The 25,367-nt window shown below is 41.1% G+C and overlaps 1 protein-coding gene and 1 long non-coding RNA gene across 2 annotated transcripts in view; one reads left to right on the plus strand and one right to left on the minus strand.

Annotated features, from left to right (window-relative positions):
* The window catches only part of LOC149975508 (uncharacterized), a 52,256-nt gene that overhangs the window by 18,119 nt on the left and 8,770 nt on the right, over positions 1 to 25,367 (plus strand). The gene's annotated exons all lie outside the window — the stretch shown is intronic.
* LOC110496049 (sperm acrosome membrane-associated protein 4) lies at positions 4,705 to 21,507 on the minus strand. Its single transcript, XM_036952526.2, has 3 exons — positions 21,203 to 21,507; positions 6,608 to 6,715; positions 4,705 to 6,146 (listed from the first exon to the last, which is right to left on the minus strand). The coding sequence occupies exons 1-3, from the start codon at positions 21,252 to 21,254 to the stop codon at positions 5,929 to 5,931; spliced, it is 378 nt and encodes a 125-aa protein (XP_036808421.2). The 5' UTR covers positions 21,255 to 21,507; the 3' UTR covers positions 4,705 to 5,928.

Below are 25,367 nucleotides of genomic sequence, written 5' to 3' on the forward strand. Positions count from 1 at the left end.
TTATGCTCACTTTCATCCATCGTACAGGACGCAAACAGGTGACTAACGTTTCGACGTCAAACTGAGGTCTTCCTCAGTGACCTGACCATTGCGCTTAGCTCTTATTTATAGCCCATTGAGACACAACAATGTAAAAAATAAAGTATAATGATAACGTTTCAAAGTAAATGGCAAATTATGGTAAAACAATAAGCTGCATGGTATGTCTCGTTAATCAATTAAACATGTCAAAATATACACTGCTCAAAAAAATAAAGGGAACACTAAAATAACACATCCTAGATCTGAATGAATGAAATATTCTTATTAAATACTTTTTTCTTTACATAGTTGAATGTGCTGACAACAAAATCACACAAATATGATCAATGGAAATCAAATGTATCAACCCATGGAGGTCTGGATTTGGAGTCACACTCAAAATTAAAGTGGAAAACCACACTACAGGCTGATCCAACTTTGATGTAATGTCCTTAAAACAAGTCAAAATTAGGCTCAGTAGTGTGTGTGGCCTCCACGTGCCTGTATGACCTCCCTACAACGCCTGGGCATGCTCCTGATGAGGTGGCAGATGGTCTCCTGAGGGATCTCCTCCCAGACCTGGACTAAAGCATCCGCCAACTCCTGGACAGTCTGTGGTGCAACGTGGCGTTGGTGGATGGAGCGAGACATGATGTCCCAGATGTGCTCAATTGGATTCAGGTCTGGGGAACGGGCGGGCCAGTCCATAGCATCAATGCCTTCCTCTTGCAGGAACTGCTGACACACTCCAGCCATATGAGGTCTAGCATTGTCTTGCATTAGGAGGAACCCAGGGCCAACCGCACCAGCATATGGTCTCACAAGGGGTCTGAGGATCTCATCTCGGTACCTAATGGCAGTCAGGCTACCTCTGGCAAGCACATGGAGGTGCGGCCCCCCCAAAAATGCCACCCCACACATGACTGACCCACCGCCAAACCGGTCATGCTGGAGGATGTTGCAGGCAGCAGAACGTTCTCCACGGCGTCTCCAGACTGTCACATGTGCTCAGTGTGAACCTGCTTTCATCTGTGAAGAGCACTGGGCGCCAGTGGCGAATTTGCCAATCTTGGTGTTCTCTGGCAAATGAAAAACGTCCTGCACGGTGTTGGGCTGTAAGCACAACCCCCACCTGTGGACGTCGGGCCCTCGTACCACCCTCATGGAGTCTGTTTCTGACCGTTTGAGCAGACACATGCACATTTGTGGCCTGCTGGAGGTCATTTTGCAGGGCTCTGGCAGTGCTCCTCCTGCTCCTCCTTGCACAAAGGCGGAGGTAGCGGTCCTGCTGCTGGGTTGTTTCCCTCCTACGGCCTCCTCCACGTCTCCTGATGTACTGGCCTGTCTCCTGGTAGCGCCTCCATTCTCTGGACACTACGCTGACAGACACAGCAAACAGCTCACATTGATGTGCCATCCTGGATGAGCTGCACTACCTGAGCCACTTGTGTGGGTTGTAGACTCCGTCTCATGCTACCACTAGAGTGAAAGCACCGTCAGCATTCAAAAGTGACCAAAACATCAGCCAGGAAGCATAGGAACTGAGAAGTGGTCTGTGGTCCCCACCTGCAGAACCACTCCTTTATTGGGGGTGTCTTGCTAATTGCCTATAATTTCCACCTGTTGTCTATTCCATTTGCACAACAGCATGTGAAATGTATTGTCAATCAGTGTTGCTTCCTAAGCGGACAGTTTGATTTCACAGAAGTGTGATTGACTTGGAGTTACATTGTGTTGTTTGCGTTCCCTTTATTTTTTTGAGCAGTGTACATAGATTATATTTGTCAGTGAATCCGGAGATAGACCCTAAAAATCAAGGTAACAACATTATAGAAACGAGGACAGTGAAAATAATTGTTTAGCCCCTTTTGAATCCAGTGTCTAAGCAGTACTGCCAGAATGTCTCTTTGTTTTAGTTAGCATACCATGTCACCACCTCTTGGTGTAATTTGGCTGTGTTCTATGGCTACAAAGCGAAGGAAGGGAGGAAGGTGAGCCATGGTTGGCTTCAAAGCAGTGGCACACAATAGCATAGTCTGTTTTTATTTCGAATAGCAGGCTCATCAATCCACCTCCAGGCCACCTGAGGAAGTTCAGTCAGAACCGCAACAAGAATATTCAGTGATCAACATATCACCAGGGTCTCTCACTGATGCCCAAATGTCAGTCCTGAGTAAAGGACTCTCTTTATCCCCTTCTGATAGGATAGACCCCTTTGCATTAAAAGACACTTTCAAATGTATTTGCCAATTACATTTAAATAAGTTATTCTGTACTAATAGGCATTGATTTATGGGACACTGGGGGAGGAGACCTTAATTTATGATGTCCAGAAAAACTCATATTTCCACAATGTCACACTTTGGAAAATATACTATATATAGAAAAGTATGTGGACAACCCTTCAAATGAGTGTTAGGCTCACAAATCGAGCACACCCCCATACAATCTCCATAGACAAACATTGGCAGTAGAATGGCCTTACAACCCATGTGCCGGTCTCATCAAATCCATCGTATTGAAACACCCTCAAGTGATCCAAATCTACAAGAGTTCACAACATTGCCCTGCATTTTTTTTCCCGCTGTGTGCGCAATCTAGCCGATTTCCATTACGTACAGCATCCAGCTACCATGGACGGGTGACACTTGGCTCCCAGGCCCGCCCAATGGTAATTACAAGTGTGGCCACTGTGTATGTTGTGACAAAATGACCAACACTAAAGTTTTTTAACCACCCAAGAACATGTAAAGCATACAAAATCCAAAGCTTTATTAACTGTAGCACCACAAATGTCATATACATGCTGAAATGCATAAAACAACGGCGGAGAACATTGAGTGGGAGAGCATGCTCTCGAAGATGGCGATAGGAACAAGGCATCCGACACGGATAGTGTTATGAAATCTTCATGTATTTTTCCAGGCTTGGGGTCGATGAGGTGGAAGGAAGTAGGTTACGAGTGTGAATCTGATGACGCTAGCAACCATAAGGGAGATGGTGCGTCGAGGAAGGTTGGCGTCAAGTACGAACAGAATGAGCTGTACTCCAGTCGCTCTGGGGGTGAATTGGAAGAGTGAAGATGAATTACCTGTGTTGGCAGGTGTGGTGAAGATCTCGGAGCGTGAGCCTTGCACCGATGGTCATGGTAAAGATGAATCTGGTACAGTAGGAGTGATTTTTGGAGAAAGTGCACCACTTTTGGCTGGACCATATGTGGTTTCAGGTTGGGTGTGGATGCATTGGTGAAGGTAACCTGAAGTGGACTTGTGATTGTTTCTTCCTTCCAGAGGGAGCAGGCGCCACGCGAATGAGACCTGTTCTTCCTTCCAGAGGGAGCAGGCGCCACGCGAATGAGACCTGTTCTCGCTTTGCTCTCATGAACAGGGTGCCATTGAAAGGAGTGAATGATTACTGTGGTTGCTGTGAGGGTGAAGCTGGATCAACTAATGTTGAAGATTCCCGGTGTTTGACACCTGCCAGCGAGTGTTTCAGGTGCCAAGCTTATGGTTGTTTCAGCAGTGTGTAGGAGGGAGATTCCTAGATGTGAGAAGTGTGCAGGAGGGTATGGGACAAGGGATTATGAAGTATTGGTGAAAGAAGCCGTGTGTGTTAACTGTATGGGTGCCCATGCTGGGGATCAGAAGTGCAAGAGAAGCAGGTGGAGGTTGCCAGGGTCAGATTTGTACGTGTTTGCGGAGACAGTGAAGTGCAGTAAGATGGGTCAAGGGTGAGGGATCCTAAGAGGCTCCCGGTGTGTAGTACATTTTTGACCAAATGAAATATGCTTCAGGAAAGTTGGCTTTTTAGCGTCCATTGGCATGGTTAACTGTACTGCAGAAATGGAATGTAAATCAGAGAAAATAGTTGTGGCAGCTGCAGAGAAGTACTTGGGTTTGAGATTTTACTACAGAAGAGTTACAGGGTGTGTTAAATGGTAGTGTCCCATCCTCCTAGGGCGTCAACCTGGTGTAGGATCAAAATAGTGGAATGTGGTGGTGGGTTTTTGAGTATAAGGTTAGTTGGCAGTGTCATTTTTTATTTCCCCTTTTTGTAACAAAGTATAACACATTTATACTCCAGTACAATTCATTGGGGGCTGGAAATGCACTATTAATATTGGATGCCAACCGCTGTTAAACCTCATCGAAGAAGGTTCCTAATGCAGAGGACAAGACCCCTGCAAAACAACACCAGCTTCACAAGCTTTAAATCGACAGGTTAGTGGTAAAAAAATGTTACATTTTACAATAGGGTCAAGCCATGGCATGATGATATGATGAGTTTGCCTTTTGTGAAGAGAATAAAAACATTCTATTAAGACATGAGCATGCGTGACAAGGACAGCTGGGGCTCATCTGATTGGCAGGGCTAAGCATGAATAGTCATTGAAAAAGATAAAAAACATCCACTACTACATTTTCCCACTAAAGAGAAAATGATTCATATGTGAGCCATTTCCCATTTGTCCGATTTAATATTGTAATGCAAAATTCTGTGGTTGCCGCATGTGATGTCGACGCATGGTTCGTTTTCATACTTTCAAATGTAACGAGTGTTAAAATAGAAATATGAAAGGATTAGTGCACTTCCCGCCAGCTGTTACACACAACTGGCGTGAAGGGTGTTTGGGCGTGGATAAAAGTCATGACACCGATAGACAAAAGCAAAGAACTAAGGTGGTAAGGGATTTTGTAGAAGCTTTAATCATTTATTTTTGCAGTCACCCAGCAATCCCGTACAGTATACACATTTAGTTTAAAAATAGGTTTTCAAAAATTAAAAATGTTTCATATTTACCTAACCAGTCAAGCCATTTAGTTAGTACAACATCAAATTAGTACACAGTTCTTCCTAAACAAGTATGTTTGACAAATTTCTAATTAACCTAGAAAATCCTATTAATAAAAATAGCATTTATAAAGCTTGATTTAATTATCTACACCTACATTCTAATATTGCCATACAAATATTACTTTAGGCAAAAAGGAATATGCAGGGTGGACAAAGATACAATTCCCGGTCAAAACAAGATTAACCACATTGTTTGCCCTTTCAAGGGACAGAGACTAGTTTAGCAACTGGCCCTCCTTTGGTCTAGGTCATCAATGGGGGAAACATGGTCATAGAGCAAATGCATTATTAATTGTAATTTGGGTGATCAGTGGAGCTCCCCAACACCAAGTGGCTGGATAATCGGCTCATTAACATTGAACATCAAATTGAAATAGTGGTTTGAAAGTAGCATTCATCTGAAATTAACATTGACTGAAATGGCATGTACTTAACCTTTAATGTATACATTGGCCTCAGGGATACTGTATAGAGCGTGGCAATTGGGACAACACTGAATGCAGTCCATCACCCATGACGCCTACTGTACAAGCAGGTATAACCAACACCAAAGTTGGTAAATATTGTCTTTGTTAGCGGAGCTCCCTAATGAAGATGAATGAATCAGTCAGTATACACATTCATTGGTTATACAGTATAATGACTGAAGCGCTTCATCCTACTAAAGTGCCAGAAGGCATCTGCTCAATTATGTTGATGAAAAGTTGCCTATTGTATGTGAGCATTCCATTTAATTGAATGTTTTTCGTGGTGTGTAAGTGCAACGGAATGAGGGTCAGGGAAAAGCTAATCTGACTGCATTTCCAAGTGAGCAATAAAACTAATTTAGAGATTGCCAGAGGCATCAAGGACAAATCTATTTTTTTAGTGGAAATAATTGTAGTTTAGATGGTATGATACACTAAATGTTTCCTCCTTGGCCTAAATTATATAAGATAATGCAGGACTTCTATACATGGACAGATTGCTGCTAATGTTGGCATGTGTGAACCATCAACCTACATGCGTATCAACCTCTGTATATGTATAGGCCAGAGGGGCCCCCCCCCCCCCTTACACTAGGACTTTGGTCATGAAGGTGGTGGCGAGGGCCAGGTGCAGGATTCTCATTCGGGGCTGGCCCGGGGCAGCGTTACACAGGTCCGAGCTACAGCAGGTCTTGTTTACGCTGTAGACTGTGACGTTGGAAATGGAAGGGAACTTGGTTGTAGACACCTTATTGCAGTCGTTCATTTTCAGGCAGCCTTTTGTCTTGATTTCCAAAACATGAGCTGTGGATGAAAAGACATAAATAATGTGGTGCCTCTTGACTTATTTACTTGGGCATCGTCGTGCCAAGCGGCGCATAAACCAACAAACTAGGAATCGTAAGTGGTTTTCCATAAGCTTTTTGCCCCAAGGCAGAAAGCTGACAAGTGAAATTTTAGCATCTGCAAAGGGATGGTAGCAGGTTGTCTTCCTTCCTTTTTGGCTTCTGAAGAGGACAGAGGCTCTTAAAAAGGTGCAAAAACACACAAAATAAAAAATAAACTTACTGGTCTTTGTAGCAAACTTGCACTTGTCTTTTACCAATTTTGCTGATACTGTAAGCTACTTCTTGAGGAAAGTCCTTACTTGCAATGACTGCTATATGGATGTTGAACGCACTAAGTCGCGCTGGATAAGAGCATCTGCTAAATGATTACAATGTAAGACACCAATGACCTGTGTCAGCCAGTCCTTTGGTCCTTACCTGCTTTTCCGACACCTTTGAAACATTGCTCGTCAGCGCCGCAGGAGACTTTGGTCTGGAACACGTTGAAGATGCAGAGCTCACAGTTGAAGCACTGCAGAGCCTGGCCTGGGATGAGAAAGCAGGAGAAATAAAAACCAAGCAATAAATTACCATGCCAGTCTACAAATCATCATGTTCAAGGAAACATTCTTGTAGATGACCTAATGCGTGTTGATGCAATCCTACATCATTGAGACAGTCTTAACATGGGCCAAACAGCGGTTTAGTCGACGACTCCCATCCGGTTTTGTACACTTCAGTGGATGAAGGGCGCAACCTGCGTAGGTACCATTATGGTTAATCATAGAAGGGCATGGTTGTTTGAATATTTGTTCACTACTCAAAACAAAGTTCTGTAGCTTTTGATGGGGACAGACAAAATGGCTGCTTCCCAGTAAGCGCTACTCCAAAACAGAGCAAAATTATAAACAAGTAGTTAAGTGGTTTTAGGGGGCAGAGGAGGAATGGTCTGCCGGAAACTACAGAATGAACTGAATGACCGCAACAACCATAAATTCAACAAATTAGTTGCAAGTCCCTGAGCAAGTTGACTTATTCAAATAACCCTCCCAGAAACACACGCAGTACCTTAGGAGTTCAAAACCTGGCCATCAAGTCGTGTGACAATGTAAACAAAAAACAGTGTACGTATATACCAGTGTGTGCACGTCAACCCCCCAAAAATGTATGCCTTTCCATGAAAGCAGGAAAACATGGTATGACCTTCAATTATCAATGTCTGGTGGACAAAAATCATTTAAGCAATTTGATTGAACCAGGGAACGTTGGGTTGCTTAGAAAGGTTGTAAAAGCACCATTCAGAAGACTGCTTGCTCCCCCCCCCCCCCCCCAAACACTGGTTTCGGTTACACCCCATCGCAGATGAGTTCAGACTCGGGTTACAAAGTGCCACTCCTGATCATAAAAAAAAACACACTAAACTGCCATTGAATGTGAGTGGATCTCCACAATCCAACCAAATGACTCAACTGCTTGGGTGTCATGTTCCACACAATATATACACACACACACAAAAGTACGTGTACACCCAATTAGTGGAATCGGCCATTTCAGCCACACCCATTGCTGACAGGTGTATAAAAGTGAGCACACTGCAATGCAATCTCCATAGACAAACATTGGCAGTAGAATGGCCTTACTGAAGAGCTCAGTGACTTAATGTAGCACTGTCATAGGATGCCACCTTAACAAGTCAGTTCGTCATTTCTGCCCTGTTAGAGCTGCAAGTGCAGTTGTTGTGAAGTGGAAATGTCTAGGGGCAATAACGTCTCAGCCGCGAAGGGGTAGGCCATATAAGCTCACAGAATGGGAACCCCAAGTGCTGAAGCGCGTAAAATAGTCTGTCTGTTGCAACACTCACTACCAAGTTCCAAATTGCCTCGAAGCAACGTCAGCACAATAAACGTTCGTCGGGAGCTTCATGAAATTGGTTTTCAAGGCCTAGCAGCCGCACACACCTGAAGATCACCATGCGCAACGCCAAGCGTTAGTTGGTGTGGTGTAAAGCTCGGCACCATTGAATCACGTTTCCACTCGAGTCCATCACTCCAGAGAATGCTCTTCACCACCTGGCAGGCCGATGGACAAATCTGGGTTTAGCGGCTGCCAGGAGAACCATCTGCCCCAATGCATAGTGCCAACTAAAGTTTGGAAGGAGGAATAATGATCTGGGGATGCTTTATTGTTTGAGCTTGGCCCCTTAGTTCCAATGAAAGGAACTCTTAATGCTACAGTGTACAATGACATTCTAGATGAGTGTGCTTCCAACTTTGTGGCAACAGTTCGGGGAAGCCCCTTTCCTTTTTCAGCATGACAATGCCCCTGTGCATAAATTGAGGTCCATACACAAATGGTTTGTTGAGATCGGTGTGAAAGAACTTCTGGTCTGCACAGAGCTCTGACCTCAACCCCATTGAACACCTTTGGGATGAATTGGGACGCCGACTGCGAGCCAGGCCTAGTCGCCCAACATCAGTGCCTGACCTCAGTAATGCTCCTGGCTGAATGGAAGCAAGTTCCCACAGCAATGTTCCAACATCTAGTGGAAAGCCTTCTCAAATTATAGCAGCAAGGGGCGGGCGGGGGGACCAACTCCATATTTATGCCCATGGTTTTGGAATGACATGTTCGACAAGCAGGTGTCCACGGTCTTTGATGCACTACATGACAAAGTATCATTGTGACCTTGCAGACATTGATTCAGCTTTTATCCAACTTTAAAGCCACTCCGTGTATCAAAACATCTTGTTGCCATTTGAGCTGATCATTCAATCATTGTTTGAATTCCATTCTTTAGGTTCAAATATGAAATAAGGTGTCGTTCCGACAAGACATCCTTGAGGGAATACGCAGAGAAGGCAGACGGGACAGATGTAAGCGCACAAGTGAACTTCCACTTGTCAACCTTCTCACTTAATGCTTTGACCTAAAAGGAGCCAAATGCTGATCTTTTTCCACTTATTGGTCTTCTGACCAATCAGAGCAGCTCTTCTGATAATAATTGTTCTAAAGAGCAGAGTTGGACTGCCTGTGTAAACTCAGCCTAAGTGACGGTTTCCCCAGACACAAATCAAGCTTAGTCCTGGACTACAAAGCTATTTTGACCATGCTTTTTAGTTCAAGACTAGACTTAAATGTGTCTGGGAAACCGTCCCCATGAGTGAAAACAATCAATTGTCCTCAATGAGAATGCTAATTCCCCTACCACTACAGTACGTACAACAACCTACAGGCTCAGCTCCTGGAAGCACACCAAACAAGGTTGCCATACTGTGCATAGTAACGTACGGGCCTACGTAACGTGCATGAGTCATGACATGAATGTTTGTCAGTCTTGGGGCCGCACCTTGACATTACCCTTCACAAATCCAGTCAAACCCGTTACCCAGTCTCTCCCATCGCCCCACCAAATCGGTCACCACCTCACAAAAACAGGGGACAGTCAGGTTGCGCAAACAGAACTGCCCCTAGGCTTACAGTTGGCTGCATTCCTGCCACAACAGGTAATTTACCGACGCAATGAGGGGGTTAAGGATGAGCACACAAGCCTTGTTCGGACACGCAAGAGCATGGGGAGACAGCGAGTCATATGGGAACTGACTGAGGCACCATAATGGTAGTCTGATTCTATATTCGTCATCATGGGGAATGTTCACCACACAAGCAACCTCTTAATAATTGTCTCCACCATCGTTGCCTTTTAAGAGGACAGTGACCATTGAGTATGAATAAACAGTTACTCATACAATTCACCCTAAAAAAAAATGCACAAAAAAATGTAGCCTATGACTGTCAAAAGGTTATACTTTAAGGCAGACTGGACATACTATATGTTTAGGACGTACATTATTAGAAACAATATGGTTTGTGTTATACCGTATAAGGCTAATTATTATTATTACATGGACAAAGTGTAAGGCAGACTGATAAATACACAGGATTACCATGTCACAAAATAGTCGTCATGGGGAATTTTATTGGCCTGTAGCAACATTCAAGCATCTTAAATTCCCCCATCCGAAAGAAAACTCCTTGTGGGCCTATGCAGTATTGCATGGATTCCATTCGAACTACCAAGCCAACAAAAACAGACCTGATAAGCAGTTGTATAGTGCCCTGTACAGTCCTCAGCCCTATTTATGTTTTTGTATATTGTCGGGTGTTTTATGTTCTGTAAGGAGTTTTACGCAAGCAGCGGTGTAAAGTACTAAGTTGTATTTTTTTGGGTATCTGTACTTCATTTATATTTGAAAACTTACTTTACTACAATCCTAAATAAAATGTACTTTTTATTTCATACATGATCCCTGACACCCAAAAGTATGTTACGTATTGAATGCTTAGCAGGACAGAAATGGTCCATTCACACACTTAAGGGAACATTCCTGGTCACCCCTACTGCCTCTGATCTGGTGGACTCACTAAACACACATTCTTAAATTTGTAAATTACATCTGTGTGTTGGTGTGCCCCTTGCCGTCTTGTTTTCTTAATATAAAAAAGGAACTTGAAATGATTAATACTTTAACAGTAACATTTACTTTTGATACTTACGTAGATTTAAAATCAAATACTTTTACTCAAGTAGTATTTTACTGGGTCATTTTCTATTACCTGAGTAAAATTAGTATGACAACTGGGTACTTTTTACACCACTGAATGCAAGGCAACATTGTGAAAACAGACAAAATGCCATCTTAACAAAGATGCCTAAAGTAAACTGGTAGCATAAGGAAACATTCTCCCTGTGTTACTGTTGGACATACGCTTATCACATTGTACAAAAACACTACATTTGCAGATCCTCATCAGGCTTATAAATGAGCAAAACAGACTTGATAGATTTCTAACATGAGTACCAAAGTTGTCCACCTGATGACAATGTGGCCTGATGAGACTCCCATGGTGTGTCGTAATCTAGAGCCTTGACCAGGCAGATCAAGGCTTTCAACAAACATTGTGTATTGAATTATAGTGAACGAAAAAGGTAGATCAGGATTCCGTAAAATAACCGATCAGGTTATTCAGGACAATTGGTTACGCATCTCCCAGTTCTAAGGCCCACCATGAAGTACAGTGCAACAAAACAATTGAGAAGGGGAAGACAGTGGCTTCATGGATGTGTTGATTCTATTCATTTTAAAATGGTCTAATGTGGTCTCAACTGAGCAAGTCTCATCTTATTTAAATAACCTGGACATATAGTACACAAAACATTTTGCTTAAGCCTAAAATCCTTTACAAATAAAGTCTGGAACTACTCCAATGTTCATTCCAACCGGTGTTCAGTAAAGCCGAGCAAAAGCCAAAGTATTTAGTATTGTTTGCCTTTCCCAATTTCTGTTTCCCCTAAATGTTTTCTAAAAAAAAGGTTACACTACATTAGCAAAAGTATTTAAATACCCAATCAATTACTGGGAGTTTATATATGGAGTGTGCAACTCTTTATTTTCATAGTTGACACCTGCTCAAACACATAATTCCAAAATAAGGGGCATTAATATGGGGTTGGTCAACCGTTGCTGCTACAACAGCCTCTACTCTTCTGGAAAGGCTTTCAACTAGATGTTGGAACATTGCTGCGGGGACTTGCTTCCATTCAGCCACGAGCATTAGTGAGGTCGAGCACAGATGTTGGGTGATTAGGCCTGCTTACATTTGGCGTTCAAATTCATCCCAAAGGTGTTCGATGGGGTTGGGGTCAGGGCTCTGCAGGCCAGTCAAGTTCTTCCACACCGATCGACAGTTCTGTATGGCCCTCGCTTTGTGTACGGGGGAATTGTCATGCTGAAACAGTAAAGGGCCTTCCCCTAACTGTTACCAAAGTTGGAAGCACAGAATCATCAAGAATTTCATTGTATGCTGTAGCATTAGATTTCCCTTCACTGGAACTAAGGGGTCCGAACCATGAAAAACAGCCCCAGACCATTATTCCTCCGCCACCAAACTTTACAGTTTAAGATGGCATCCTACGACGGTGCCACGTTGAAAGTCACTGAGCTCTTCAGTAAGGCCATTCAACTGCCAATGTTTGTCTATGGAGATTGTGTGGCTGTGTGATTGATTTTATACACCCGTCTGCAATGGTGTGGCTAAAATAGCCAAATCCACTAATTTCAAAGGGTATCCACATACTTTTGTGTTCATAGTGTACCATAATTCCCGTGACAATGTAGTTGTCAAGTAAAATGTTTCACCTTGAGGGTGTCAGCAATGCACACTAGTTCTACACCGTGTCCCTGAAAGGTTACACCTTTTACTCTGACGCCATCTGGTGGCATTTTCTAAACGATACATATTGTATACTGCCCTCAAAGTACATTTAAGTTTTTACACAAGTCCTACAAACACATCCTTAGTACTGCTAGAAAAGGTAAGAACTGTGGGATTCAGATAAAGGTATCAACATTTGCAAAACTAGTTTCTATTGCACAAATTCAGGTAGGCCCCTCCCATTTGTTTTCTAGTGAATACACTGAAGTATTACACTGAACAACACTGAGCCAAAAGAGTAAGCGAGCAACATTACATTCTCATACGGTCTTAGTTTCACCAACAAAAAAACTTCAGGGGAACCTATGCAAATGTATGAAATCATGTTCTGAAAATATTTGGTAAAAATCATGAGGAATGAGGCCAGAAATTATGTGTCATTTTGATTCTTACATAGTCACAATTCAGGAAGAACTCAGTCAAGGTAGATGATTGCAGAAAATCCTATAGTAAGGGTGTGGTTTGAAACCTGAGCTGGGACAAAGGCATGCTTCGTGGAACTAAGGTATTTAAAACTTTGGGTCACACATAAAAACAGCAAGCCTTTAAAAATCACATGCATAATGTGGACAGGTTCTGACACGCAATCTAGGCGAGTCTAGTATGCCTGGATCTGTGCTTAAGGGTTTGACAAACCACACATACCAACCCCAAAACATCAAATAGGGTGGAGTGAATTCACCGAAAATAAAATAGTACAAGAGCCACCAAGTTAGGAATAAGAGTTTCATGGCAAATTAAAGATATAGCTCACCCAAATTATGAAGTTTCCTTAGCCTGTTAGCAATACATGTTATTCTTTACCGGAGGGATTTTTAAAATGCATTTTATTTCACCTTTATTTAACCAGGTAGGCCAGTTGAAAACAAGTTCTCATTTACAACTGTGACCTGGCCAAGATAAAGCAAAGTGACAAAAACAGTTCCACTCAATAACACAATAGAAAATCTATGTACAGTGTGTGCAAATCTAGTAAGATTAGGATATACTAACTTGAATGGAAAATTACTGAGGATAATAGCGGACGATATTGCCACTCCTAGTTGCCATATCTTCAATCTAAGCCTACTAGAAAGTGTGCGCCTTCAGGCCTGGAGAGAAGTTAAAGAATTTCCGCTACCCAAGAATAGTAAAGCCCCCTTTACTGGCTCAAATAGCCGACCAATCAGCCCGTTATCAACCCTTAGAAAACTTCCACTTATAGGGAAGGACATTCAACAAGCATAGAACTTACACAAATGACTGATTGGCTGAGAGAAAATGATAAAACGATTGTCGGGGCTGTTGTGTGGCTTTTGACATTATCGATCAGTCTGCTGCCTGAAAATCCTGTTATAGCGTTACACCCCCTGCTAGATTGTGGATAGATTTACCTGTCTAACATAACACAGATGGTGTTCTTTAATGGAAGCCTCTCCAACATACTCCAGGTAGAATCAGGAATTCCCCAAGGCAGCTGTTTAGGCCCCTTACTTTTCAGATGACTCAACCTTCTTGCCGTTTGTGCTGTTGTCTGTGCCCAATGTTTGTACCATGTTTTGTGCTGCTACCATGTGTTGCTGCCTTGCTATGTTGTCTTATGTCTCTATGTAGTGTTGTGCCTTGTGGTGTGTTTTGTCCTATACACAAAAGTTTGGGGTCACTTAAATGTTCTTGTTTGAAAAAAAACTATTTTTTTGTCCATTTAAATAACATCTCTTGATCAGAAATACAGTGTAGACATTGTTAATGTTGTAAATGACTTGTAGCTGGAGTTTCAGAAGAAAGTTTTGTTTCTGGACATTGAGCCTGTAATCAAATCCACAAATGCTGATGTTCCAGATACTCAAGGTTCAATAAAAATAAACACTGTATATGTCAGCTACTACAGAGACTGCAACATTTAATTTTAGAGTGGGTGGCAAGGAATATATTAGTCCTAAATATTAATAAACTTACAGCATTGTATTTGGGACATGCACTAAACCTCAACTAAATATTGTAATTCATAATGTGGCAATTGAGCAAATTGAGATTAAACTGCTTGGAGTAATCCTGGATTGTAAACTATCATGGTCAAAACATGATACAACAGTAGCTAATCTAAATGTATAGCTTCCGTCCCTCTCCTCGCCCCTACCTGGGCTCGAACCAGGGACCCTCTGCACACAACAACTGACACCCACGAAGCATCGTTACCCATCGCGCCACAAAAGCTGCAGGCCTTGCAGGGCAAGGGGAACAACTACTTCAAGGTCTCAGAGCGAGTGACGTCACCGATTGAAACGCTATTAGCGCGCTCCACCGCCAACTAGCTAGCCATTTCACATTGGTTACACTAAGATGGGGAGGAGGCTGTCCATAAAGCGCTGCTCTGCCTTAACACAGTCAACAAGGCAGGTCCTACAAGCCCTAGTTTGGTCACATCTGGACTACTGTCGTGTGGTCAGGGACTGGTTCAGAACAGGGAAGTGCAGCTGGCCCTTAAATGTACATGGAGAGCTAGCATTAATAACATGCATGTCAAGTTCATGGCTCAAAGTGGAGGAGAGATTGACTTCATCCCGGCTTGTTTTTGTGTTTTGTGTTGACAAGCTGAATGTACCGAGCTGGTTTAAACTACAAGCACACAGCTCGGACACACATGCATACCTCAAGACATGCCAGAGGTCTCTTCACAATCCACAAGTCCAGAACAGACTATGGGAGGCGCACAGTACTACATAGAGCCATCACTACATGGAACTCTATTCCACATCAGGTAACTGATTCAAACAGTAGAAGCAGATTATTATATATTTTTTCTCCACACTTTATGAAACAGTGGGGACTGAAGAGACACACGCATACGGGCAATAGCACACGTTCACTAATATTGTTGTGTAGTGGTATCATACATTGTGTTGTGGATGTGATGGTGTGACAGTTATGTACTGTTTTATCCTTTGTTGTGTGTAATGTGTTTGGATCCCAGGAAGAGTAGCTGCTGCCTTGGGAGCAGCTAATCGGGATCCCTAATAAAATACCAATTACTACATAGCAGGATCAATGAGTAAGCCAGCTAACTTTTTTTCAAGACCGGCTTGAAATTGGAATGGTCTAATTGACTTTTTCAGCTTTCTTCATTAAAATCAGAAAATAAAAGTTGTTTATCAAGTTTAGCTGACTAACTCACTCATCGATCCTGCTTTGTAGTATAGGCCTACCGATCTGGCCACTGTCTCAAACTTTTTAGCACAAATTCAATGCAAGTCAGTGGTACCGCTATTAGCGTTTCCACTTCATATCCAAATCTATGAGTAGCCTAGCTTCATTGAGGTGCACAGATACTTTAGGGTGTTTTGGAAATGTAATTGAAAAAATTTTGAAAAAAGTTAGCATTTGAAAGTGGCCAGGTCAAGAAAACCAAAGCCTGGATCGCTGTCATACCTTGTCCATAGACTGCTTACAGGGTAAGGAAACCAATTTTATTCTGTAATTTGGGTTAACTATCCATTTAACCATAAATAAATAAATAATTGATGACATTCCTTTATAAATCATTGTTATCTGCTGACCATATGGTCCTATATAGTCAATAAGGTTCAAGTCATCCCAGCTTTACAAAATGGGCTACATTAGCCCAAGATGTACTCTTCAGGAGTAACGGTACCATCAGGCTCCTTAAGGTCCTGTAACTCCTTAAGATCCAAGGACCTCATGTTATTTTCAGAGGTAGACTGGCTCTGGCAGCCAAACACTCAATTTAAACCGAATCCATTCTCAATTGTAATAAGGTTCGAGAAACAAAGCCCTTTAGTTTCATATCACCTCCAAATAATTTCACAAATGCAGAATACACTTAGTGTACACAATTTTAACCGGTTCTAACAGTAGCAGCCAACAGTATTTTTAAGTTACATTTTTCTGGCAGCCTTCATCCTTTACACACAGGTGTCCAGGAACATGCTAGATAGCTCATTAGTACAGGTGGTCCCTCAGTCTTCTGTAAACACACACTACTAACATGGAGCTATGGCAGTGTAGGAACACTAACCCTATAAAAAAGGTGCAAATCAATTTAACGTTTGTTTTTGAAAATGATTGCTAATTCAAATGGTCCTTATGCTTCCAAAATCAAGTCAAGTGATGTGTATTAATGTTCAGACCAAGCTTTGGGGCTCTTAAGAGCCACTGAACAGGCTGATTGGCACATGGGTTCTGTTGCTCATTAGAAAACGAATAAAATGGATTTCAGTCTTCCTGAACAATATCTTGTTTGGTTATTGATGTTTGCCCCCCTGTAGGCACTGTAGGATAGCTATAATATCCTCAAAATCCCAATAATTAATTTAAGATCAATCTAATTGTAGTTGACCGAGGATGTTTAGTGGCGCAATTCCACATCTAACTAAGGTGTTCGGTGCAGTATTTCTCAAGTTTAAAAAAAAATGTGTGAAGTGTGGTCTTATGTAAACAGAGCTGCTAGGCAAGTCTGTCACACTGTTATTGGATGAAGTGCAAATCACCGCACCCACGTTAGTGGGCAAATGGACATAAACAAATCCAAACCAAACCTTAATTTTACCCAGTGTGATTTTCCAAACTGTTTGAGACAAGATTGGTCAAAGTTATTACATTTACACTAAGTCAATTTTGACACTAACATAATTGACTCAGATGCCACAGGCTGTTTTCAAAGGGATTCATTGTTTATTAAAGGCAGTCCCTTCTTAACAAAGTTATTCTGTAGAGAACAGTGGAGGAAGGGGAGGACCATCCTCAAATTTCATAATTGTAAACCATATCTAAAAAGGATTACTCAAAACTATACAATATATTCACACCACCAAATAATTGATTAAAACATTTTTTGCAATGGTCTACAGTAGCCTCAACAGCATGCTGTAGGGTAACATGGTGTTGCCAGAGGACAGCTAGCTTCTGTCCTCCTCTTGGTACATTGACTTCAATACAAAACCTAGGAAGCTCTTGGTTCTCACCCTCTTCCATAGACTTACACAGCAATTATGACAACTTCCGGGGGACGTACCCCAACTTATCAGAGCTCTTGCAGCATGAACTGACATGTCCACCCAATCAAAGGATCAGATAATTAATCTAGTACTGAAAGCATAAGCTACAGATAGCTAGCTATCACTGCAGTGCATAAAATGTGTTGAGTAGTTGACTCAAAGACAAGTTTCAACAAATTAATTTCTTCAAAAATGAAAATAAAGTTACACTTAGCTAGCAAATGCAGCTAGCTAGTTGTCCCCCCACGGGACAGTTGCGCTAACGTAGTCCAATGTGATTAGCATGAGGTTGTAAGTAACAAATGTTTTCTTACCTAACATGATTATTTGGAAACGGTATATTGATGATATTTATGTTCTATGGAGGGGTGATGCAAAACAGCTTCAGGCGTTCCATGCTTTTCTTAACTCCTGTTCTGAGCATCTGAGATTTACTGTGCAATCGGATACACGTCAAATCAGTTTTCTTGATCTTCTGATCTTGTGTGAAGATAATGTTCTATACACTGATCTTTACAGTAAACCTACTGATCGTAACAGTTTGTTGAGGGGTCACCCACTTCCCTTGAAAAATATAGTTTGCCCTACAGCCAATTCTGTCGAATCAAAAGAATTGGCAAAAAAAAATAAAAAATCAGATTGACAGAAATATGGCTGAGACGCAAAGAAAGTTCAAGGAGAGGGGCTACAAAAATGATCAGATTAATATTGCCATTGAGAAAATTCAAAACAAAACGAGACATGACCTTTCAAGGTCAGTCTCGCAAAAAGATGCATTCTTGTGTTCTAACTACCTGCTCTTCAAAGCGTTCTGAACAAGTTAAGGGAATCGTTCACAACCATTGGCACATTCTAAAATCCGATGATGTCTCGGTAATGTGTTTTTGGACCTTCCCTTGGTCGTATTCTCACGGGGCAGAAATCTCAGAGACCAATTGGTAAACTGATTTACCACCGAGATATTCCTGAACAACGTCTATTTGCGCCCCTACTGGATGGAAATTACAAGTGTAATGGCTGTGCTCAATGCAATGGCACTTCTAAATGTAGATCCTTCAAACACCCACAAACAGGGACATCGATCCCAATCAAAGGTGTTATTACGTGATCCACTAAGGTAGTTATTTATCTTGTAACTTGTCCTTGTGGTAAAAAGGAATTAAAAGTACGCATCTCAGAGCATCGTAGCACCATTAGGTGCAAAAACTTGACTTATCCAGTTGCGGCCCACTTTTTGGAGGCAGGTCACTCAATTTCGTCTCTGCGTTATACTGGCATCAAACATGTCACCCTCCCTAGGAGAGGGGGTGTCCTTGATAATTTATTGTTAAAACGAGGCTGCCTGGATCTTTAACTTAGACCCTTGCTCCCTTCAGTCTCAATGTAGACTTTGATCTGAAGCCACTCTTGTGATTATTGTTACTTTGCCATTGTAATTGTTTGTCAGCTTGTGTAGTCTAAAATGAATCTATGATCGTATGCTATCCATTTGTTGTTTGTTTGCTGTTCTTTGTATGCCATTTTAATATCTGAGAATAAACCAATGATATTAGGCCACTCATGGCCATGATTACAGACACCTGTGTCTTCTGACACTATATAAACGAGTCATTCCGCAGGGTTTGTGATTATACCCTGATGAAGACAGCTTGGCTGTCGAAACGTTGGTAATGAAATTTTTACATCTGAGCTCAGAGAGTGTGCGGCCCTTTTATTTATTTTGAAGTTTTCTACTCCGCTAGCCAGCACCTCGCCTAAATAAGTGTGCGTTTCTTTTTCTTCTAGGTTGTAAGTAACAAGAACATTTCCCAGACATATCTGATATGGGCAGAAAGCTTAAAATCTTAAAATAACTGCACTGTCCAATTTACAGTAGCTAATACAGTGAAAGAATACCATGCTATTGTTTGAGGAGTGTGCACAGTTACTGATACATTTTCAATTTCATTAGGCACGTTTGGGCAGACTTGATACAACATTGAACAGAAGTGCAATGGTTCAGCCTAAAACTTTGCACATACACTGCTGCCATCTAGTAGCAAATATTAAAATGGCACCTAACCTGGAATAATACATTGACCTTTCGCTTGCATTTCAAAGATAAAACACATCATTTTTTTCTTTTTAATTGTCTTTTACCAGATCCTAATGTGTTACATTCTCCGACATGAATGTCACATTTACACTAACTTCAAAGTGTTTCCTTTCAAATGGTATCAAGAATGTGCATATTCTTGCTTCAGGCCCTGAGCTACAGGCAGTTAGATTTGGGTATCACATTTGCTAACTGCTGACTGACTACAAAGCAACATTACTGCATGATTGTAATGGGTTTACTAATGTGTTAGTTCTATTAGCCATGTTAACTAGGACATTACTTTAGCTAATAATGGGACAACGATGTAGGCTGTGTGTAGCATTTCTGACATGGTTTGGCTTGGAAAAGTTTTTTGCTAGGTCACATACAGCTGATGTGTTCATTGAAGTCCACAAACGAAGGGGAAAGGTGAGTAGAGACTACAATGAGACTACAATGGATACGTGGCTACAATTAAAGTGAACTGTTTATGCCTGATTAGGGGTGTATTCATTTGGCCGATTCTGTTAATGTTTCAACGGAAACAAACGAAGCGGGTTAAAAAACGGAATTTGTCCAATCGATACTCTCGTTTTCAACTGTTGGACTAAGGATTACAGGCATGAGTCACTGTCTGTCCAAGAATTTCTCTCACCTGTGTGCTCCTACTTTGTAAACGTATCATAGGCTAGGTTGTAGCAACCTTATGATAGGTTTAGGGAAAATGTAGTAGCCTAGACCTATCGACGTTAAATACAACTGGGTGAAAGGAATATGAATGACAGTCATCCAACATGCTGTAATAGAAATAAGGTCATGCTCATGAAAAATAAATCGTCCTCCATCATAAACGGCACTGACTGCCACATTACTGCTTACTCCAATGACCTACGTGTAATGGAACTGAGTAATGAACAAGGGCTTGGGCTACGGTAGCTACAATGTTACAATTTCTAGAAGCGCATCGTGCCAACAATCACTACTTAGCTAAGACAGATATGATTGATTAAATCAGTTTCAGATATTAATCTCAAATGTTTCATTGATGGCAATTGAAGACTCAAATAAAGGCCACTTCATTACCATCACGTCAATGAAGTAGGATGAGTAAAACTGATCAAAAAGCTGTTGATTATTTTATTGTAACCAGTTTATGGAAGAATCCGAGCTCTTATTATACATTATTTTTTCCATACAAAGACTAAAAAAAAAATACACACACATCATATTCAGTTAGCATTATAACATGGACAAATAGCAGCAGATAATTTCATAATACTAATATTGAACTTTTCAGATAAACTTGTACAATTATTTCTTTGCCCCTTCCCCGCTCTTTCTATGATACGAGGATCCGAACTTTCAAATGCGAACAATTAAGCTGATTTTCAGATCTTTTTCACTAGTAATTGGTCTTTTGACCAATCCGACCAATTATTTTGCCAATAAATTGGGCAAAAGATCAGAATTTGGCTTCTTACGACATCCACGTGTTCTAATTGGCTGTAAAGTTAACCTATTGATATGATAAAGTATCGTGTATCTTATTACAAGAAAATACAGGTTAGCTTCGAATGATGAAGAGGATTGTCGAATATCGTTTAGTCTAAACAATTCATTACACACATATCGAAGATTGTTTTTAGGTATGAAATTGATACCTAAATGAGACAAGCAATTGTTTCTTACCAACTGAAAAACACAGGCCAACTGCGAAAATGCTGAGAATAATTCTGTTCATCGTTGAAAAAAAGAAGTTTCGCAGGTGTTTCTATCCTTGCCTATATGGACCGTTAGCTATGTGCTCAAACAACAGCTTTTCACCAACTCGCTATTTATAACCTCCCTCCCATCACCACAGACGCGTCACCGTTATACAAGGTAGGGGTATCTTGGCCACGTTCAGTTGCAAAACGTCCTGAATGTTGCAGATAGAAATTCCACGAATAGAGCCGGCGACATTATTCTACATGTCGGAGCAGGGCGTTGGACATACCTTTGAGGGAAGCATGTGCTCAAAATGAACCCCCTCCCATCCCCCTTAAAAAAACGTTTATAATTCACAACTTCACAGAAATTCACAGCATACCAAATGCCACCATAGGCAATTATTAAACATGTTACATTTTTATTATAGGCATATTTATTTCTGCAACAACACATCATCACAAATTGTAAGTAAGCTATTTTCAGTGCCTCCTAAACACATGATTGACATTGGGAAAATAGCTGATCCTTGAGGATGACTTGCGGGATTGGAAGGGCTGTGTTGGAGAGGCATGTTGTTCTACATAGCATATTTCTTTCTGAATGTTCCAACACGTTGCTTCCTGCTGAACATGCCCCAGCTCTCACCACACCCTAATTTGCCCTCCCACCTGTGCACAGGTGATGGTGGTGTTCAAGAGACAATAAGCAATGTTCTTTAGTTAGGGGGTGTCAAACTCATTCCATGGAGGGTCCAGTGTCTGATGTTTTTCGTTATTTCCTTTCAATTCGTGTCCAATTAAGACAAACAACCAGGTGAAGGGAGTTCCTAACTAATTAGTTACTTTAATTGATCAGGGGAGGAATTAAAACCTGCAGACACTCGGCCCACAGTGGAATGAGTTTGACACCAGTACTTTAGGTCATAGTTCTGTCAAAAACAATTATGTTGGCATTTTTGTGCCAATTTGAAAGTTCTGTATCATATTTTCCAAGACTAGCCTACATTAAATACACACGTAGGTTATGTCAATCGGTGGAGGCCGCTGAGGAGAGGAAGGCTCGTAATAATGGCTGGAATAGAGTCAATGGAATGGTATCAAACACTGGTTTCCATGTGGTTGATTCCGTTGATGCCATTCCAGCCATTGTTATGAGCCTTCCTCCCCTAAAGCAGCCTCCACTGATGTCAATATCCTCCAAAAAACAATTAATCCGTGTGTAAAGACAACGAACTCCCCTGTACTTTGTCAGAGTAACTAGAAGAGCACACTAGTGGTATACCTGGCTTTCTCTTGCGACACAACTCTCATCTCCCCATCCTTTTACTGATGTTATTATGCCCAACAGAGCTTAATGCCAACCTAGTAGGCGACAGAATGATTTGCCAATAATAATATCAGCTGTACATCTATATCCTTTGGAGGTGTGTCAGTTTGTTCTTTAAACCACAGTGTTTATGGTAAATACAGCTAATACGAAGTACATCTAGTTCCCTCCCTATACGTCTATATCCTTTGGAGGTGTGGCATTTTGTTCTTTAAACCGCTGTGTCTATGGTAAATACAGCTAATACGAAGTATATCTATTCCCCTCCCCGTATGTACATCATAGGCCTGCCATACGATCAGGGGCTTACCTGCCTCCAATGTCAATGTGTGGAAATGTCTCAAATATGCATGCGTGCTTGCGTGCATACGTACACACACACACACACACAACGCAATATAATAAGCTATGTGCATGCCAATTCAACCTGTGCCAACATGTTAGACAGATCACTGTCTGAAGGAGTCTGGTAAGAGACCATCGTCCTCCAGCACTGAATGTTGGAGTGATCAGAGAAACACAATTCTTTCAGTCATTGTCTTGGCCATCATGCACGAAATGAGAGCATTCCGCAATGTATGGTTGCTATTGTGTATTGTTTGCTTGTTATTCGGGCAACCCATTGGGCACAAACTGGTTCAATCAATGTTGTTTCAACGTAATTTGTCAATGTATTGTGACGTGGAAAATACATTGGATTTGAAAAAAGTAATCAACTGTTTTGAGGGTGAAATTTCAACCACAGGATTATGTCATTATGGTAACCAAATTTCAACAGACCAACCTTGTATAAAATATGTTGAATTTGTACATTTTAAAACCATGTCAGATTTTCAACATTATTTCCACTATCAGAAAAAAAACAATAGGCTGGGCAGCACCTCCTACTGGAGAATTGATCTATCTACAGCTACCCTCTGATCTCCCAAGCCCTGCTTAGCTATGATATTATTACCAATGTGATATTGTGAGAATGATTGTTGAGAGATCTCTCCACTTAAAAAGGAATTAGATTCACTGTTGCTATGGAAGACATTCCAAAGGGTAGGTTTAACAGAGCAAATTAAATGTGACCATACTTTATCAATGATGCTATTTAGGCCTACATATAATTTGCTATTGTTTCAATTCAACCCATAATTTAACTAAAAATAGACAATAAATAGGCCTAGGGTTTCAAGCTCTGGTTGATTTCAAATGTAATGATATTTAGTGATATTCAATTGTGTTTGGTTGTCAATGCAACCAAATATCAACATTTGAAGTAGTTGTATCTTCTGCTTGGATAGACCATCATTGTTCATAGACCATCATTGAAAATAAGAATTTGTTCTTAACTGACTTTCCAAATTAAATTAAATAAAAAATAATGTCTCCAACTCATCCAAAAAGTACAAAAATGGGATTAAAGTGGCTCAGATAGAACTTTCCAAGCAGTAGGTAGATCTCCTTTAAATGTTGACATTTGGTTGCGTTGTCAACCAAACACAATTCAATATTACTTTTGTAGTACAGTAAATAGCCTGAAGTTATCTTACAAACAATCTTAAAATGAGTAACACATCCATGGCCACATGTTGAGGTTACTGTAACTATACAGTTAGTATTATGTACTCAAAATAGCATGCATAGGTCATCGCAGGTCTGTGGAGATCTTTACAAATGCTGTTGCCTAATAATCTGCACAGAATCTGGAACAGCATTGATCATTTGCACCTTGTACTTTTAATGTAATTTCAACTGCAATCCAGGTCATTTGTTTCGCTATTAGATGAAGCACAGTGATATCACATTAACAAAACATTAACAACATCACATTAAGAAAATATCTGACATTGTATTCCCATTTTACTATGTGCATTTGTGTGGTAGGTGACTTTGAGCAGGAATGACTGTGTGGCTTTAAGGGGCGTTTCTGTGTCTCCTCTTCAGAGGCAAAACAGTTATGAAATGCCTTCCTCAAAGTCATTACTTCAAATCCTAAAATAAGGAGTTTGTTTTGGCCCGGGAGAATGTAGTCTTTGTTTTACTCACAAATCCCAGAGTCTCCCGACATGTTTCTCAACTGTTGTCATTGATGCAAAGGGCGTTTGGGATTAATAAACAGCAATGCTAATCTCTATTCTAATCAGTCACTGCAGCAGGAGAATACCCAGGAGTTATATAACACAAGAGAGAAATAGGAGTATGGAAAATATTGGAGAGTTAGAGCTATTGATTGATTGTAATGTAATTGTGGACAGGATTTTCCAGAAACTGCAGCTGGCTTAAAATGTAAAAATGAACAATTGTAAGAAAAAGCACACTGTATATGTTAGGACTACATATATATATTTCAAATAAATAGAGGATGAAAGGGTGCGGTAAAGCCAGCAGACGTGGTTGACGGAACATTTCACATATCTCTGTGAGAAACAGGCATACTGTAGTGGAGATGTTGCAATCACAGTCTGCCATGCTGTTACACTAATCTTTCTATGATCAATGTTCCAACATCAGACTATACACGCATTTCCATACAATACAGCACATACAAACACACATAGACTAAACAATCTTTTGAGGATCCTTTTGGCACCATTCATACAAATTGAATCACTGTTATATTTTGGAAGTTACAGTATGTTGCCCAATGCAATCTCTTGAGTGCACTGCCCAGAAAGCATACACTTAACAACAAAATGACAATAGAAAAATAATGGTAATATCAGTAGGAAAGGAAGAGGAAACTTGTTGGCCTTCTGCCCAGTGTGCCCAAGGTGTGTGAGGAGAGACCAAAGGAGGGACAGGTCCTTACTTCTGATGCTGTGGTCAAAAC

The sequence above is a fragment of the Oncorhynchus mykiss genome, chromosome 18 (assembly GCF_057628025.1).
Source record: "Oncorhynchus mykiss isolate SJ-2025 chromosome 18, ASM5762802v1, whole genome shotgun sequence".
NCBI lineage: Eukaryota > Metazoa > Chordata > Actinopteri > Salmoniformes > Salmonidae > Oncorhynchus > Oncorhynchus mykiss.

Coding starts and splice junctions, on each gene's coding strand:
- LOC110496049 (XM_036952526.2), bottom strand. CDS start 21,254: ATGAACAGAATTATTCTCAGCATTTTCGCAGTTGGCCTGTGTTTTTCA. Junction 6,716..21,202: donor TGGCCTGTGTTTTTCAGTTG/GTAAGAAACAAT, acceptor TTCTCATCCCAG/GCCAGGCTCTGCAGTGCTTC. Junction 6,147..6,607: donor CAAAGGTGTCGGAAAAGCAG/GTAAGGACCAAA, acceptor TTTCATCCACAG/CTCATGTTTTGGAAATCAAG.